Source organism: Halichondria panicea, chromosome 2 (genome assembly GCF_963675165.1).
Source record: "Halichondria panicea chromosome 2, odHalPani1.1, whole genome shotgun sequence".
NCBI classification, from domain to species: domain Eukaryota; kingdom Metazoa; phylum Porifera; class Demospongiae; order Suberitida; family Halichondriidae; genus Halichondria; species Halichondria panicea.
In genome coordinates, this window is record NC_087378.1 from 6,087,376 (window position 1) to 6,106,610 (window position 19,235).

Sequence of the window (19,235 nt, forward strand, 5' to 3'; positions counted from 1 at the left end):
GAATGCATTGCCACCATTGATTGTTGGAATGGATTGTAGGAATGGATTCCGATTGTCGGTTGCCTTCCCAGCTGTCATAGAGGAATCGATGTGGTAATCGATCATAGGAACGGATTGTTGGAGTCAATTGCCCCTCTCGGCTCATTAAAAATTATGATTACAAAGTTGTTCATAGCACATGCCAGTACAATTTAATTATATTATCTTCGCAATCATTTAATCAACAATAATAGTGTCATATTAACCAAGGTATATACGTACATAGACTCGATGAACTACTAGACCGATTCCTCTATGACAATCGATGGTGGCAATCGATTCCAAAGATCGATTCCACTATGACAATCGATGGTGGCAATCGATTCCTGCAATCGATTCCACTATAACAATCGATGGTGGCAATCGATTCCAACGATCGATCACTTGAAAGGATCGATGGTGCATGGCAATCGATTCCAAAGATCGATTCCACTATGACAATCGATGGTGGCAATCAATTCCTGCAATCGATTCCTCTATGACAATCGATGGTGGCAATCGATTCCAACGATCGATCACTTGAAAGGATCGATGGTGGCAATCGATTCCTCTATGACAATCGATGGGCAATCGATTCCAACGATCGATCACTTGAAAGGATCGATGGTGGCAATCGATTCCTGCAATCGATTCCACTATGACAATCGATGGTGGCAATCGATTCCTGGCATCGATTCCTCTATGACAATCGATGGTGGCAATCGATTCCAACGATCGATCACTTGAAAGGAAATCGATAATCGTCATCAACAATCGGAATCAAACTCTAGTATTGTCCACTATGGCATTCCATAAAAACAAAGTTAGTTATTACTTTTGGTTGCTATGTTGTGGAAGCAACATCTTACTAAAGGAGTCAACAAAAGTGAGAAAATCAGAGAGGCACATAAAGTTTGCCTTCAGTCTCTAATGACCATGCAACATCAGCTAGAAGTTTACATACATGTAGAACGAGTGCTACATTGGAACTTGACCAGGCGTTCTTTCAGATAACGAAAGGCTGGTCTCGAGGTTAAGGTCCTTGGGGCCTACCAGTATTGGGCTACCTGCCCTTTCTGGGGCAAAAGAGGAATCTTACATTCAGTAATCTGTCCAAAAAATATGGAGAAATATTTCAGCTGAAAATAGGTAGTCGAAAAGTTGTGATCAGTGGAGAGAAAGCTATTCGAGAGGCTCTCTTGGATCGTGGAACTACCTTCGCTGGAAAACCCGATTTTTACTCGTATGCTAAAAACGATGCGTTTGCGTTCTATGATTTTACTCCCAAATACCGTGCGTGTATAATGAACGAATTCTTTAAATCGCAGCAAACAGAGTTTCAGGGTATTGCACAGAATGCTGCTACGATGTTTGTTCTTTTTTTCCGTGTGACATGTACTATTATAGGCTATGTTTGCTTTCATAAGCAATTTGATGCGAATGACAAGGATGTCACTGCTATTCTTGAGCTAGGAAAGCAGTTTGGAAACTTTATCATTTTTGGAGTGATCTGTGACTACTTGCCTTGGGCGAAAGTCCTTTTGAAAACAAAGCTGAAAAAGTTTGAAGCGTTTTCTAAAGAGTTGGCAGATTATTCTGACAAAATTTTTCAGATTCAAAGCGAAGAGGGTACTGGTAATTCTATGATTGACATCTTCAACCGAGTATATGAAAAAACAACAGACAATGAAACTACTTCGTTCAAATTTGATGAGCCTACAGTGAGAAAACAAGTGTCTTCCTTGTTTGGTGCTGGATTTGCAACTACTGCAGTTACACTGAAATACAGTTTGATGATGATGGCTCTCTATCCTGATGTTCAGAGAAACTTCATGAAGAGCTTGATCGTGTGGTGGGTAAGAATCGTTATCCGGAATTTACTGACAAAGACGATTTGCCTTACACTATGGCTGTAATGTCCGAGATCTTTGGTTGATCTCGGACATTAATCATGAGTGCTCTGAGTCTGACACATACAACTACTTGTGATACTGAGTTTCATGGATATATATACTCACTTGCTAAACACACTCCAGTTATTTAACTACTACTCCATCAATCGAGGTGGTGATGTCTTTAAGAATGCTGACAAGTTTGATCCTGAGTGGTTTCTAAAAGAAGATGGATCATTTGACGCTGCTTTGGCTAAGTCGAGTGATCTTATTTGGACTCGGTCGGAGGCGCTGTGCTGGAGAAGAGCTTGGTCGTTTTCAGTTGTTTTTGTTTTTTGCAACTCTTCTACAGCAGTGTATACGATTGAGGAGCCCCCAGCCCACCCCCTGGATACTGCATGAGGATTACTATATTACTTTTGGAATAACACATGGTACAATCAAAGTGGTAGTTCACTCGAGGATTGAGGATATAGTTCAATGAATGTATTGACAGATAGCTATAGTCGTGACATTACAGACAGAGTTTATTTTTTGAATATGTTATATTGTTATATTATTATACCTTAATTATGATGCAAATATCTGCTTGTATATTATAGTGGCTATTTTATTCAAGAGTAATTAAATAATTCGTTCATTATCATGACATAATATAATTATAATTATAATTATGATGTTACACACAAAAAAAATTAAGAATCAGAAATGTGTACATCTTCAGCATTAAAAAACACAGTTGAGCTAGTGGGAGAAAATACAGGGGACATAAGTTCCTCCTCGTGAGTTATACTATTATTCTTTTGTTGTATTAAAAAGTGACTTCTTGTGGCAGCCACTCCGTGAGTTGCTCGTCTGTGTCCTATTCTCACTGACACGCTACGGACATTTGTGCTCGGTGATATGTAACTGCTGTTGATTCGCTCCAGATTTGTTAGGTCAACAGATTTTTGGGGCCACATAATCCTTGTTCTGTGGAGGGTATAGAAAAAATCATCATAAGTTCACCATACACAAAGAAGTAGTATATGCATGTAATAGAAATTGACCTTAAATAGTTTATTAGTACCACCCCAATCACAACCAGCAAACCGAGAAGTGGTAGGTAGTAGAAAGGCAACAAAATCCAAGTCAGAGTTGAAATCCCGGAGTACAATTGACAAGCAGTAGTGGTAAGATTGAACTCAGTTATGGCATCAGGCAATGGGAATACAACGTAATTGTCCTTTATGAGCTGGGTAGACTGCAACATCAATATAGCAGGAGAAAGTTTGAGAGTACGCATATCTCGAGTATATTGACTGCGATTGACTTGTAGGGCTGAAACAGTCCGTATATACACGGCCACCAGTATGCACACAATCAAGAGAGGTACAGCCTGCAATTAAGAGATACATTTCTTCAATTAAGCTCTTGTTTCATAGCAATATTACAATAATGATCTTGTACCAGGCTCTTAAAGTATAAGCATTTGTTGTAGCATGAACAGTTGTTGCCACAATGTACCAAACCACGAGGTAACAATGTCCCTAATATATATGTAGCACAGAGCCATGGAAGTGTTTAACAATGTGATCTAAGTACTCTTACGTTGGTTACTGGTAGAGGGACAATGAGTAACAATAGCAGAAGTCTTCTTCCCAACTCCACACTAAACCACCACTTGAGGTCATCCTTGTAGCTCTCCTTCAATGGAGCAGAAATGTTCCTAAGCCAATAGAGACGTCTCTGCACATAGACAACAAACACAGTATTAGGCTAGTTAGGAAGCAGCTATACACAAAAAAGTATTTAAATCGACCCACAACTATAATCAATGGTTTCTAGGAGTCTCTCAACATGCAGCAACAGAACACTCAGTGTATTATGTTATGGAGCATGCATACTACATTCTGTTACCTTTGGGTACTTGTTGAGTGCTATAACTACTGTTAGGGGGATGAGAGCAAAACATAGCAACAACATAATGATGGCCACGATGCCCAGTGGAGCATGCCATCCAGTAAAACACTCGACTGATCCATCCACAAACCATATCTGTACACGGGGAGAAAAAAACAAACACAGCCATTACACAATCAACTACAGTGTCTGAGTCTACATGCAGTCATGCAGTTACGTACATTTCAGCAAAATAATCCAAGACTGATAACATTAAATTGATGCAGACTTGAAAGGCTTAAATAGACTTTCCTACTTACATACTCTCCGACAGTGTCGACGTATGGACAGTTGAGAACTGAGACTGAAGTGTGCACAACAGGAGTTTACAGTAGCCTCGACTCCAGCCCCGCCTTTCTCAGCGGCCTGGAATCGAGGCTAGAGTGTACAGTAGCAGGATAATAGACCACAGTCCAAATGCTCCAACACACGATATCTTGTCCTCCTGTGGCACACAGAATTGGATAATTGGAATTGGAATTATAATCACGATGCTTACCTAAGAATAAACAGAAGGGGTGGTGCCATTGCCATGGCAATAAAGATGGGGACGTAGCGCAGGAAGTATGCCACGACTGGGACATATTGCCATAGAGACAGAAGTCGTAGGGAAAGTAGAAACTCAGTGCACTCCCAATGAATACCAACTGTAAATAATTATCTGATCTGACTTGCAGCACAGCTTAGTGGTTGTCTCAGTACAGTCTTATTAACTCTGAATTCGTGGGAGAATACCTTACGTCACGATTGTGGGCTACATATCGCCCACGTTCATAAAAATCCTTGTGGATCACGCGATTTCCCAAACCAGGCCTTACTTTTTCTTAACTGTACGCCCATTTCTTTCTTTGCTGCCTCACCATGTGTTTCTTATGATTTATGGATGAACAGTGACAACAGCAAGAAAAAGTAAGGCCTGGGAACGAGGCTAAGTCCATAGATTGAAAAGGAAGGGGATTGGAAACGACCAGGCCTCCCTGTGTAAATGGTTAAAACACTCCGCGTTATGATTTCGCGCTCGTGATTATTTTTGTTTTGACCGTACTCTGGTTGTATTATTTCAACTGTTTCTGAGCTCTCCTATCTACTAGCGATCACTCAGAGGCTGGGAGGTTACTCTAGAGAAGTAAGTTTACACCACTGACAAGCCCTAACTTGTCTAAGTCCGCTGTCTTTACTCTGTTTTTAGCTTTTGTTGAGTATAGCTTGAATTACTCCATGTCAACTTTTTTCTTTCCCTGCTGCAAAGCCTAAACAGCAAAAGACATTGCTTGACTTGGTTATTATGTATCTAAGTGCTATATAGAATGGTTTCATGCCATGGATAAGCTTTACTGTTCATAAACGTTTGCAGTATAGTCCTTCAAACTGCTTTAGTATACTTTTAGACACACCACGGGCCTTGACCTCTCATGACTTCATAGTAAGGGCTATGTATTTCTTCTTTTATTGTTTAGTGATAGTGGTTGCGTTGCTTAGTCGACCTTTTAGAGCTATATTCTCTTTACTAACGCGGAGTGTACAGTATCTATGGTTTCATGCAAAAATTTTCGTTTCCAATCCCCTTCCTACGGTGGCCCTGAGTGCTACTCTAGTTGATAGTTCATACTTGATAGTTCAAATGCCTAGTTGGTAGTTCGCAGTTGCTACTTGATAGTTCAACCGCGTAGTTGGTAGTTCGCATTTGCTACTTGATAGTTTAAATGCCTAGTTGGTAGTTCGCAGTTGCTAGTTGGCAGTTGGGAGTTGGCAGTTGGTAGTTAGTTGGCAGTTGGCAGTTGGTAGTTCGTGACCTTTAAACTTCGCAACGAACTAATGCCAGGAATTATTGCCTTCATTGATGGGGGCAAGCCCTACTTATACATTGTAGATCTATATAGTGGACACACATTAGTGCCGTCTGAGGCCAGTAAACTTAAAAGACTACATGTATACATCTTGTACGCCAGTTAGCAAATGTTGTATATAGATCTTTGCACTGCCTCTAATCTTTTAACCATAACTTTAAATGGCCTCAATAGAATCTAAGATTTGCCATGCAAAACTGTTTCCCCCCCCCCCTACCAGGAATATAGGTGCATGGGGATTAGACTTGAAATTACCTCCCTACCTAGATGTGTAGACTCTACATATAAAGATTAATATTGCCGTCTTAGGCCAGCTAGATCTATTGGTGTCAGTATCATAATTTAAAAGCAGGCTAATTATTGTTGCAAAGTTTAAGGTTACGAACTACCAACTATACCAACTCCCAACTGCCAACTGCCAACTCCCAACTGCCAACTCCCAACTGCCAACTGCCAACTACCAACTAGAGTAGCACTCAGGGCCACGTACCTCAATCTATGCTAATGCACTTGTCAAAGTAATGCCCCACCTCCCCCCTATGGGGGATAAGTGGGGATTAGTTGGGGATTAGACTTGAAGTTGCTCCCCTACCTAGGGGAATTAGACAGATCACCTGATGCATGCATTGGGTCAAAGGTCAATTAAAGATCACATGATGTCTGCCACACTCTTCCTTCCAACACATGCTGAGTACAGTGAGAGCAAAATTTACAGTTTATTGATCCTGAGCAATCTCTGCCTTCTTAACTTCACTAGCTCTATAGGAGTATAGCTGTCAATATTTATATAGTAATTCTGATACTTCAAATAATCTGTTTATCTTTTCGCTAGAGTGTGATACAGGTCTAATCCCACATCGCCCCCATGTTGTACTATAGTCTGGCCCCAGACCACTCCCTTGCACGTGATCTGACATTCTCTGGATACCTCCCTCCATCATTGTCAGCATCATAGTAAGTGGTCCAGAAGATACCTTATAGTGTGTTTGCATGATGGGCTTTTTGTACAACATCCTTGTGATTGCCACACTCAGTAGTTAGGTGACAATGTATACTGTGCTAGCACTAGCCGTATGATAGCCATGCCGGTGGTGAGGGGACAATGTCTAATGTGTGCTAGCACTAGTCATGTGATAGCCATGCTGGTGGTGAGGGGACAATGTCTGATATGTGCTCTAGTGTCTTATGATTGTCAATAGTTGGGGGCAATGTCTGGTATGTGCTAGCACCAGCCGTGTTATAGCCATGTGATTTCAATGTATGTGGTAGCGCATGAGTAGCATGCAATTTACCCCATGATTGGCTTTCCCTCTTTTACCATGTTGCCAGTTTTTTTGCGTGTTTTTTGCTCGGAATTTGCTACTGGTGCACTGTACACCTGGAACTGTGTGGCCTCCGTTTGTTTGCTTACTTGGATGCACAAGTTCATTAATTTTGGCTTCCTGAATAGACGGACTCCCTAGTGGTCAGGGGTTTCTATGACAATACTACACCTCTCAAAAAAATAATGTACCAAAACAGAAATTTGGTTGTGAGTACAAAGCTTGATTTCAGCTGCTTAGTAAATTGTTGTGTACTACAATTATAGTTAATTAACATGTACCTACAGAGACACCTGTTTAGTGCATGCAGTCACGGACTAACATTACAGGTACGTGTGGCCAGCTAACACAGTAAAACACATGCTATTGCAGGCTTTGGGACCTATTACATTGTAACCAGCTGTGTTATATTGAGGGTGACCCCTGATGTTATCGTGTGGTAGTTGTATTACTGCATGTAGGATATGAGTCTGTCAATTCCACGGCTGATCTCATGGTAACCATAGAATGTGTGCCCAATACAATTGTTCGATATTTTTAGCCTCTTTGAGAATGACATAGTTAACTGGACAGTGCTTGTGATTGACCTCTAGGGAAGTGGAAGCTTTGAGCTGTGAAATAGGATACTGCCTTAGTAACATGTGATTGTTTTGGAGCACTTCCTATCAGTACTTTACCCACCCACTCATTTCCACTAAACCAGGTGAACCAAAACTGCCAGAGGCACATTACGTGCGTACAACATGCGCAACGTTCAGGCTATGAATATCATTAACAACCTGTTCTGTTAATGACCTCCAGTATAATCCTGACCCTAGCCAATTTGTATGAGTCTATAGCGTGTATATTTCGAGGGTATAAATGTTCGCGGTTTTCGCTGATAAAGCATGTACCCCGAACATTTATAACCGCAAATTTTCGAGGCACTAAATTTTCAGATTTTTAGGTCAATCCTTGAAAACCTCAAATATTTCGTGCTTCGAAAATAACCAGCTATACGTACGGTATTAATCATTAACAGAAACATCAATCATCCTATTTGCTAGTCCCTCTGGCATACATGTACATATAATTATTAACATCTGAACTAGCTGGTCAGAATAATTAATAACTCTGTACGTAGTAACCTACTTTATGCGAATCGTGTGATGTGTTGTGCTAAAGATCCTTGTCTCATATGATATCAGCCCCCCGGCCTCTTACCATTTAAAGGCAGGTGGTAGCTACAGGTTAAGCCATGCCTCAACAGTGAAGCACAGCTGTATGTGACCTGTGGTTGCCTCTGAGCAAATTTTACTGGAAGTCCATATACAGCCATGCATCATCAGTCAAACTTTTAGAGAATTGTTTTATTAAACACCTCCATGCATGCATGACCTTTTTTCCCTGCAATACAATACAAAATGGCACATATTTTCAGTGTAAACTGACCATCAATATTAATTGGTTGGCATTCAAACTTTGTTGTATAACTTAAGTTATTGTAGAGAATTAAGATACGTAACAGTATATCCTATAGCGTGATTGTTTTGAGAGACAGGGAAGCTAGTGAACCCTAACCTTTCTTTGATGCCATATTGTTTGTGGGGAGTTGGAGGACATTAGGTGAAAGTTGCAGGTGTGTGTTCTCATTATTGCTCCCATATAACACACATACAGTAATTGTGTCTACATTGAGGTGCTTAGTTTCTGTATCTCACGTATATTAGGGTGAGGTCGACAAATACATTGAACAGCTGTTGTGTGTTTTCCCATAGTTTCCGTATCCCATCTTGTTATTGCCCATAGTTTTCACATCCCACACGTACAGGGTACAGAGTAGAGTTCATTGTCAGGGTTAGGTTTCCATAGCATTTGTTTAATATTATACAGATGGGTATTGCTTTCCATGATATAGTGTTTGAAGATACGTTAAGACATTAGTTTATTGAACATGTCAGTGTCTCCGCACAGTACAGTTACCATAACCCACTGGCTTTGTTAGCAAGAGCGATTGCTCACTTTAGAATCTAGGATATAATATAAACATGTACCAATAGTGAAGTACGGACTACTGCCTGTACACCCTACATGCATGCAGTTACCTTCAAACAATCTCTGTGTGTGTTATTGCCTGCAGCTTGAAGGTAGTACGTACATGTATTATATGTAGCATTAAGTGTGCAATGTCCGATATTGTTGGATATCGATTCAATTTTGTTATGTGTGAAGCTTCTGGTTAAATCATGATGTTTCATATTCATTGACATAATTTATGATGTGTGTCCATATTCGCGATGATGTAGCCATTGAATTGTGTGTATGTATTCATGATTTTTTAGTTCAAGATTAATCATAGTCCAAGTCTGTTGTGTCTCTTTGTTCTATCCGGTCCGTAACAGTCCATGCCGGATATGAAGTACAAACGTATATCGTTAACCATATAATGTTATTTATAGCTTTGAATCTAAGCACAAAATCTGTGACCCATAAAGTTTACAGGTGCTGTTGTATTGTGTAAAGTGCATTGGGGAGATTTAGCTGAGCTTAGGGATATTATTCATTGTAATATTGGTACGTGACCCATAACCACTTCTTGTGCTGTGTACTGTGTACTGTACTTACTGTTATGTCTTTATGGGTCCATTATAATTATGTGCAACATGTGTAGTTATTGGTTGGGTCAATAACTAGGTAGGCTGTTTTGTGGAATCTGTTGTTGGATTAGTAGCATATAGAATGACTGAGGTCAGAGAGTGCAGTTACATACACATTGGTACGTAGATACATCAGTATGTTCTGATTGAGTCTCTGTATACTGTAGTGACATTTACGCATACCGTATAGCTGGTAATTTTCGTGGGCAAAATTTTCGTGGTTGAATACTGGACCGCGAATATTTTACCCACGAATGAAGCGACCTTGCCTACCTTTGCCTGCAGTGCAAGCAGCAACCACGAAAATATTGCCCCCCCCCCCCGAAAAAAATTACCAACTATATGGTACAGAAACTCAATCAGTGTATATAGTTACATACATGTACATTGTATCGTACCTATCTATCCACCTATTCGTGCCATTCACAACCAGCTATTTCACTAGCCATTAATCAACTCACCCCTCCTCCCCAAACACACACAAGATTACAAAAATTGGAGGAATTTCTCTAAAGCTGCTGACAAACAGGAGATAGAACAGTGCCTACTGAACGTGGAAGACAAATTCAGACCAGATGGACACCATCACCCTAACATTGATGTTTTCAAAGCCAAGAAAGTGCTGCAAAAACTACACTCTATAGCTGAATCCATATACGATGGCTCCTCCATATTGGGTGGTCTACTACCTTCCTGCAAGGGAAATTCCCTCCCCAGAGAACATCACGTTGTCGAAATACCGTGACGGAGTTTGCAATCCAGAGAGGGGCCGGACCCTGAAAAAGATGATATACACTTGTTTGTGAAGAGCGGAGAGGTCAAAGGTCGGTCAGAGAATAGATATCGTGCACAAGACAGTATTACTTTTTTGAGTAGCCTATCGATTAGTGTACATGTAGTTAGGGTGCATGTGGATTTTGTGGATTTTAATGATTTTTAATTATACATAATTAACGTTTTACTTGCAATTTTTATAGCTAAATAACTGTTTTTGTAGTGAACTCCTACTATAGTCATGAGAGCCAAGCTTCAAATTCTTTGTTAATTAAAAGGATGCAGGTGGGCTTACTAATTCAATTTATTGAGTTTACTTATAAGTATACAATGTACCATGTAGTATGTATGTTGTTTATTTAACCTAACAAGAAGAGCACTAGCATAAAGCACTAGCACTAGTATAAACGGCTGCACTATGATTCTGCGTAATTAGCACGATAGCTAATGAAGTGTTAATAGTGTTGTTTTAAAAGAAAGTGTACGTACGTACATATTACTGTTTTATTTGCGCATGGATAAAGCTAACTAGGCTACGTATCTATGTGGGCGTATACCCATGCAATGGAGCTTGTTATCCAACATGTACAAGACGCATAGTTACTTGTTCGTATCACACAAATACTTAATTAATTGGGAGCCTAATAAAGCAGCGAGTTTGTTTAACTATGATTACGATTGCTTTAGTAGGTTCCTATCACGCTCATAGGTACATGTAGCTCTCATACTGCAACTCGTGAATCTGGTATCCATGCCAACTGTACGTATAATCGTGTTGTTTCTTGTGATATGTACCCTCATCTGTATACACATGCAAGCTACGTACATATATAGCCCACCTTTAGAAGTGAAAACCTTCATATGAGCCTTGCATGGATTCTATGCAATAGCATAAAATTATACATATCTAATTACCTTCATGTACGTATGTTGGATTCTAGGAATTTTAGAGCTATTCTGTTGAATTCACACATAATACATCCTCTGAATAGCACATCTCATATGATGTTGATAAATCACTATCCCATAGTATCTGGGCAGGATTACGTACTTTGTTTGGGTGAGAGTCAGGAACCACATGGACAGACTGACTGGAGTCCAGGCATGTAGCCAGGTAGCTCATAGTTCAATTGCTGTCTTCCTCTCTAGGAAACACTGACTGACTAAGTGTATCATATCTAACATAGTTTGTTACTATCCCCCTCTTCAGGTCACTTGTGCATGTGATTCAACTACGTATGTTAGATGGATGTTGGGAACTATAATTAGCATGGTACTGGTATGCATTTTGTTTGCTGTTGCTATACTGTTTTATGTAAAGCACCAAGCACAGCGCTGTTTGCAGGCATTCCAGTACGACACTTTAATTGCTAAGCGTAGAACTGTCAGGCCTGTGATATTTATATGTCGTTGAGGTACTATGAGAACATTGCATGTGATATAATTATTCCTAGTCGCATCTCATTACAAAATCTTTACAGCCGTGTGTACAAGTGCACATTGCCACAATTGTTTCCTATTCTACTATGTTATGTTGACATTGATCTTGTTACGTATGTTTGTGTATAGAGCATTAATTATGAAAAGACTTAATTGTTTACAGTGAATACCTTAATTAAAATCTTGTGGTATAATTCGTATCATGTTAGTCAAGCAACGCCTTTCTGAACACAATCCGACTATGCAATAATCTGTTTCTACGTTCTTAATATGCATGCCATTTTCACAGAGGCATGTACCTATGTACCAACTTAGTCACACTACAAATTTTCCAGGAATTACTCTGTAACGCAATAAGCCATCCAAGAAATCGATCTCCATGTGAGGTCGGAAATAATGAGTTATCATACAAGTACAATAGGTACCATACTTCGTACCTGGAATGATTGGAAGCTTTCCTAACATAACTGTTTAGGTAGCAAGAAGAGTAGTAATTCAAATTTATCCAACATCACCATGGTTGCACCATAATTATCTGTTCTCTGCATTGCATTATCTGTCCTTAATCAAACTACGGTATTCATGTACTCCTGATCAAGCGTATGGTGTTTCAAAATCTGACTACCTGATGTTTTGAACGCCTAGACTTAGTGTCCAATTTGAAATCTGAGTAGTAATTTGGAATAAGTAATTGTGCATCTATATCCTGTGTACTGCTAGTCCCACCACCCCCTTCACATTCACTTACACTTTGGTGATATATGAATAGAGGTGTTGTTTTGCCTTGTAATATCGCCATAAAAGTGATTCTGTTTTAGCAGTAGCTGTGGCATGGAATGATGTGTTGCTTTAGTATTCTACTTCCTCTGGTGGATTAACTCATTTGATTTCAACAAACACACGTACTCCACCAAGTCTAACGTGACTCAATATGTTGGCATGATATATTCATTGTAACTATAATAATATATCAAACAAACGAGGATCACATTTCAGTTTAATAGTAAATCTGTACGTATCTATGCACATACGTACGTCTATCACCTACAGAGATCAGATCTAGTTTTACCGTTCGCCATGGATATATTTCTTTCCGTTGTCATTACCACAGATGCATTTCCTTCCGTCGTTATTATCATGTCTGTGCTTGGAAGAGGTGGGTGGGCATAGCTAGACAGAAACATTACCCACCCTGTAAATAACTGTATCAGCTCGGCTTTTAAGTGAATGGGAGCTTTATATTGTATTACGGTGTCAATGCACACACTTGAGGTTCAATTATCATATAGGGTGTGTGTTTAGTGTTTAGTATAAAAATATTGTGATTAAAGGAATAATCAAAGGGTGGGAGAAAGTGTATAATTATGTAGGAAATCAGTGTTTTCCTGCGACCAGTAGGCATTCTTACTGGTATGACAATAACAACTGCCTAACTGTCTCCTGTCGGGAAATGTTGTGTGCATGATCAACCCTCACTGTTTGCGACGATGATCGATGAAGGAAGGAAACTGGATCACGAATAAATTAAATATGTTTAGGAATAATAACAGGCATGAAAGTGGCCAATTTAAAGAGACACAATATCCCAATTAATTCATTAATGGTCCGTTGATTTTCTTTAGGCCTTGGTATGTAATTTGCCATAACAACTTTACTCAGGTGGCGTTGATTATACGGCCAAGTGACCTCTTGCACGAGAAAGATCCCTTCCACCGTGGTTCATCGAGCTTGTATTCATGTTGGCCTCGTGAGGGTGGGAATGGTTTGATAAGATCATTCATTCACATCCTGGATGTGTCATGTGCCTGCATGTGCATGTGTGTGTACGTGCAGGCAAGTGGGTGCAAGTGTTTGATTGAAATGAAATATGTATTGTAATTGACTGTTTTGAATAGAATCCATCAAATTGTAGATTGTTGATGCAATTTGGGAATGCCATTTCTGTTTGCGTGTACTTGTGTATTGAGTGTGGGTGTGGGTGTTTGCATACATGGTTATGTATATTACTGTGTGTGTGTGTGTGTGTGTGCTGTGTGTTTATGGGTGTGTTTTGCGTGTGTAGCAGCCTGTGTGCATGTGGGTATGTGTGCTTGTGTGTATTTTTGTGTGCTTGTGTGCCTCTGTTTTGCCTGCCACCCTGGTCTGTTTTTGGGGATTAAAAGCATAAGATCAATTTGGTGTGGCCTAGCAAAGATTATGTTATGTGCTTTGGAATGCGAGGAGTGCCTGCTCCACCTTAAGAGACATATGATCCACGTGTGTTGATATCAATGCAATTTAGGAGAGATACGTACTTTTATGTGATGATTAGTCATAATCATTTTGTGAGGGCATGCTAGTCCACGAAGGAATGATTGTTTTCGTTTTTGCATTTTTTTAGTATTCATGTAATTTGCGGTATGATAGTTTGTCATAATTATCTCAGTTTATTGCACCACCCAAACCTACACTTTGACAGTTTTTTCGTCACTAACTATTATAATTATATGAAAGCAAATATGAAGTAGGTGTGTATTCATAATTGTTACGATATATCCATTCCTTTTCTCTGTGTAATAACATTTACTCCACAATATCTTGTTGCCATATAATAGTCAGTCACATAATCCCTTGTAATAATTATTATGTTAGAAGGTGTACGGAATGTTTGTTGCCTAGTAATCAGATTGTAGTGGTCCTTCATGGCTCCCAATTTCTAATTTGTTAACTGTCAACAGAAAAAGTACAAGTTTCACACCAATGACTTTATGTCCGTTTTGTGTACTTTGATCTTTCTGTCACCATTTCTTTCCTCCCCTGTTAGGAAATACCATGCTTGTTGGTCAACATTAAGTTGTTGAGGTCACAGAGTTCATTCTTGCAAACAACCAATACCTGTTGCATACACATCCATCCGCTCAGTTTAAAGGTGCATGTGCAGTTCATTTTATTTTCCCATGCTTATCAAATTAATGTTCCTTGTTGTTACTGCGTGTACGGCCAGCTCTGCCTAGTGATATTTGCGACCTGATTAGACATATTTGGCAAGTTCAAACGTTGTTCACTGTTTTGTGCCCACTTTAAGTTGGTGTACCCACTGACACAATTTGTTCAACTTAATAATGGATTAAACCTCCAGGGAATTTTTGGCAAACCTTAAAATGTTACACTTACTACATTATTTGGAAGATTTAGCATTGACCATCTCTTTAACCACAAGTTACTACCGGTAGAGCGTTTTGAACAGTCATAATTTGTACTGAAGTTGCTATGAACAACACATTTAATTGTATGTTTATAACAGACATGTGATCAGCGATTAGCACTGCGACGTTAGTCTGTTAACCTGAAAAACATGCCAAATAATATTATTGCATAGACTTCTCGGCAGGCTATTATTTGAATATCAAGAAGAGGGATGCTTACTGAAGAATGCTAGGATTTTGATTATCATTGTGCGTGCAGATAGTAGCCTAAGGCAGTGATGACATGTGCACATGTTGTAAAACATGTTTTCGTGGGTACATTTTGTTGGGTTCTGTGTACAAATAGCTCAAAACATGAGCTTGAATACTTGCACACTCTTGTGTACGTTACCTCATCACTATTGGTACACTCATGAAGTGATGTTGTTTATCTCTTGGCGACAGAAGTATGTCCATAACTCGCTCAGTTCAAAGACCTTGTTTTGGTAAAAAATGCAATTTATTCATTTTGAGTGACAATTTTGTAGACAAACATTGCATTATCGATTCTTGCCGAAATAGACATGTTTACTGTGATAATCCCACCACCATTGTGAATGAGCTAATTGATCATCTCACTATTACATGCAATTTTCTGCTTGTCATACAGATTTAGAGACTATAGTTGATCTGATGGTCTTGTAATGTGCATTGTGTAAATCATATAGATGTACAGCTAATCAAGTACACAAACTGAGTGACATTTTTGCATGATGAGGGACTAACTAGCCTACAAGCTTACCCTCTTCGTGTGAAACATATCTGCTTTATACACCGACATCTTAGTAAGTACAGGCACGTACGTTGGATGGATGATTACCCATGGGTTGCTATTGAATCAGCTAAACTCTATTGCCCATGCAACTGGTTTGTACGCTCCCACTAATAGCATACAAGTGTAATAGTAGTCGTTATTTCTGCTCCGTTAGCTAATGTTGTCTTATGTTTTCTCTCGTGTTTGTTTCTATATTGGAGCATAAGAAAATATTGTGAGTGTTTTTATTAGTTTGCCTTGAGTCGGTTTGCTAACCTGTTGCCATGGCATTGCATAGGAATTAGAGAGGAGAAGATCTCTGCATAGCGAAACCTCTTTACTTCAATGCATGTACATAATTATATATATGTTAAATATGAACCTACACCAGTAATATAATTATATTACTGTCCAATTCTTTTAGGTTTGCTATACTCGATGAATGCATGTGAACGCATTAAAGAGCAGGAAGCAAATAGGCCAATAATTCAACCGCAAGGTCACATATAAACACAATATAGATCACCAGCTATAGCTATATAGTTCCTTTTTAGGAAATGTGTACTATATTGTCTTCACCGCAAAGAAGTCAAAGCATCGTTAGTAGCCCATCGATATAACCATGTAGGAATAAAACAGTCACTGTGTTATCTTATGCTGTATATAGCCATGTAACCGTATTCACAAACAATACTCAGCATGCTTGTTTAACTTAAGACAAGCTTAGGTACACATTCGGTACTGTCTTGTCTCATAGCCTAGAAGCACTCAAAACCTACATTATAACTCATTACCCAATGTAATCATTCAATTATGGGGTATGCAATCCTTTTAGTGACTCATTTTACTATTGTAGAGAGCTCGAGACAGGTGCGGAGTCAATTAGTATCACTATACAAGACTAGTATCCTTCAGTACAACACTGTGAGCATTGTGCACATAATAATTATAATTATGAATGTTAATGACATTCATGCGTCTCACTGGTAGTCTAGGTGCATGCATTACTCGGTATTCATGAAGGCAGGTTAATGCACTGTTCCTGCCATAGCATCCTCTTTCTAAAACAGGTGCCCAAACAATCCAAAATATAAACCCTTAACTGTACTCTTGTACTCTGAGGTCATACACACAGTTTTACCATCTAGTTTTACGTAAGTTTTGAGTTTCTTGTGTGGAAGTAATGGTATATATAGATCCCTGCACATTTTTAGAATCAGTGGAAGCTAGAACTTAGTATATGATTGACTCTGGGTGGCGAGCAGAATATTGGCACCTCCCCATAGTTAAGATGTTGCTCAAACCCTCTCACATATATACCACCTTTGTAATGCCCATGCACAAAGGGACGGTGCATTAGTTGATAAGAGCAACACACATGCACTTTGTGCAAGGAAAACCCACACCATCTGAATGTGTAATGTGTACACACGCCGTATGAGGAAAAAACACATCTTGATCGTCCATAACAACTGCAATCTGCCAAATCAATTTTTGTCTAAAGTGTATCACCAAGGTGACGTAATTGCTGATTTGGTTGTTCTTTCGAGTGTTGTGTCAGTTACTAAGTTTGTTCACGTAGTCAGCCAAACATTAATTTATGTATTTATAAATCGGTCACATCCGCTTTAGATCTACTTAGTGTTTGCTAATTTTGGAGAAATGCATGTAGAGCCAATTAAACGTCACTAAATAGATTAGCAATTTCACGTCACTGTGCATGGTTTGTTTAATCAGGGCCAAAGAGTTTATTTGAAGTATCAAACTTAGACAGATATCTCTCATCATAATAATTTTAACTTAATAACTACGCCCTTGGAAACTTTAAATGTGCAAATGCATGATGATGTAACATTGGACCACACTGCTCACAAGACTATCAGATCTTAGAAAAGTCGATGATTCTGACTGCACATTTACGTAATAATGTTTCTATCTGTTTCTCTATTGATAATAATTTATGTCAAACGTTGTTGTAAACACCCTTAGTGTATAGCAGGCTATGGACATGCCGCTGAGTAATAACTTAAATTAAATTACTAGCAGCAGGAGTAGATGAATTACCTATAGTCTTTTTAATGTGCCATTTTTAAACGTTTCAAATCACATTACAAACACACAAACAGGTGAAAAGTAAACAATTATTACAGAGTTGCAATGAGAGAATTCATGTGATTATGATGATGTGTGCGAGTGCTCAATACTGACAGAATAAGTTCGTGATGACTGAGGTCTGTAGCTTTCTCGAATGAGTTAGTGAGTGCATTAGTGTTCGCTTTGTGTCCAATCAGTACTAGGACCACTTCGATGTTGTTGAAATATGTGGCCACATGTAGAGGAGTCCAGCCATTCTTGTCTCGAGTTTCAGTCGATATCAGATGCGATGCACATACAAGCTCTGTTAATTTTGCATAGTTCTTTGTAGCTGCTAGATGCAGTAGTGAGCAATATGGAGTATTGTTCTTTAGGAAAGTGTTCAAAGAGTGACATTCATTGTGCTTTCTGTAGTAGTCTTGAACGAGCTGGATCACAGAATCTTCACTTTCAATCGATGAATCAGTTGTGGATGATTTGGTCACTTGATTTTCCAATTCTCTTCTGAAGCGTGTTAAGTTAGCATCTAGTAGTAGCCTTGCCATTTCAATGTTCTCAGCGAGATCGATAGGTCTCTCCCCAGCCATGTTCTCTGAGTGCAACATTGTGTCAATATCTTTGCAAGAGCAGATTATCAGCTCGGCTGCTTCGTAATCGTCCATTGCAGCTGCAACATGGAGTACGTTCCAGTCTTCTGGATCACGAACTGAGACATCTGCTCCAGCATTAATTAGCATTTGCAGGGAGTCGAGCTGCCCTTCGAAAATGGCTCTCATGACTGGAGGAAGGCCACTGGGTTCTTTCTCATTCATAGCCTCAGGCCCAAAGTCTTTCACCAATTGCTTGATTTCTTTTAGATCTCCATTAGTGACTGCTTGCTGCATTAACACTCCTAGAGGAAAGTGTACTCCTTTCTTGGTCTTCTTTTCTTCGACTGGGACCAGTGACTCAGATGTTGAGAGAACTGGGAGGCTCATTCTCCTCTTGTTTAGCCTTTCAAGGCTAATTCTTCTTGTCTTTGAGTCAGTGGAAGACATTTCTATATATTAGTTTGGCTTTTTCTGTTTTCAGAATTGTTGTTCAGATGTGTTGACTGCAGCAAAAGAGCCCTTTTTATAATTGCAGTGGTCAGGAAGTAGACTTGCTAACCACTCCCATATTTGCCAGAAGCACTAATTAACTAATAATTATTGGTTTTCTTGTACATAAATAGTACTATACTCTTCTTCTAGCCGAGTTTTTAGTGTCTGTAGGGCCTAAGCTTAAAACTTTATTTTTCAGTTGGGTTTATTT

General features: G+C 39.2%; 3 protein-coding genes and 1 long non-coding RNA gene across 4 annotated transcripts; 2 read left to right on the plus strand and 2 right to left on the minus strand.

The window, feature by feature from the left end:
* Positions 1 to 1,055: 1,055 nt before the first annotated feature.
* On the plus strand, positions 1,056 to 2,123 carry LOC135331462 (cytochrome P450 1A2-like; the record flags this gene model as incomplete). Its single annotated transcript, XM_064526635.1, is given in 2 exon segments — positions 1,056 to 1,839; positions 1,842 to 2,123. Coding segments are annotated over 2 exon segments (897 nt in total), but the record flags the coding sequence as incomplete, so codon positions are not given.
* A 396-nt stretch (positions 2,124 to 2,519) lies between these two features.
* Positions 2,520 to 5,393, minus strand: LOC135331461 (uncharacterized). The gene is made up of 7 exons (XM_064526634.1): positions 5,187 to 5,393; positions 4,351 to 4,498; positions 4,112 to 4,296; positions 3,810 to 3,947; positions 3,501 to 3,638; positions 2,960 to 3,288; positions 2,520 to 2,882 (listed from the first exon to the last, which is right to left on the minus strand). Exons 4-7 carry the CDS (start codon positions 3,873 to 3,875, stop codon positions 2,606 to 2,608), a joined length of 810 nt encoding a protein of 269 aa, XP_064382704.1. The 5' UTR covers positions 3,876 to 3,947; positions 4,112 to 4,296; positions 4,351 to 4,498; positions 5,187 to 5,393; the 3' UTR covers positions 2,520 to 2,605.
* A 1,116-nt stretch (positions 5,394 to 6,509) lies between these two features.
* Positions 6,510 to 10,690, plus strand: LOC135331464 (uncharacterized). The gene is made up of 2 exons (XR_010393010.1): positions 6,510 to 6,652; positions 10,142 to 10,690. It is a non-coding gene; the product is annotated as an uncharacterized LOC135331464 (long non-coding RNA).
* Positions 10,691 to 17,932: 7,242 nt separating this feature from the next.
* LOC135331459 (protein phosphatase 1 regulatory subunit 16A-like) lies at positions 17,933 to 19,050 on the minus strand. Its single transcript, XM_064526632.1, has one exon. It carries the CDS (start codon positions 18,977 to 18,979, stop codon positions 17,993 to 17,995), a length of 987 nt encoding a protein of 328 aa, XP_064382702.1. The 5' UTR covers positions 18,980 to 19,050; the 3' UTR covers positions 17,933 to 17,992.
* Between the last annotated feature and the right edge of the window lie 185 nt (positions 19,051 to 19,235).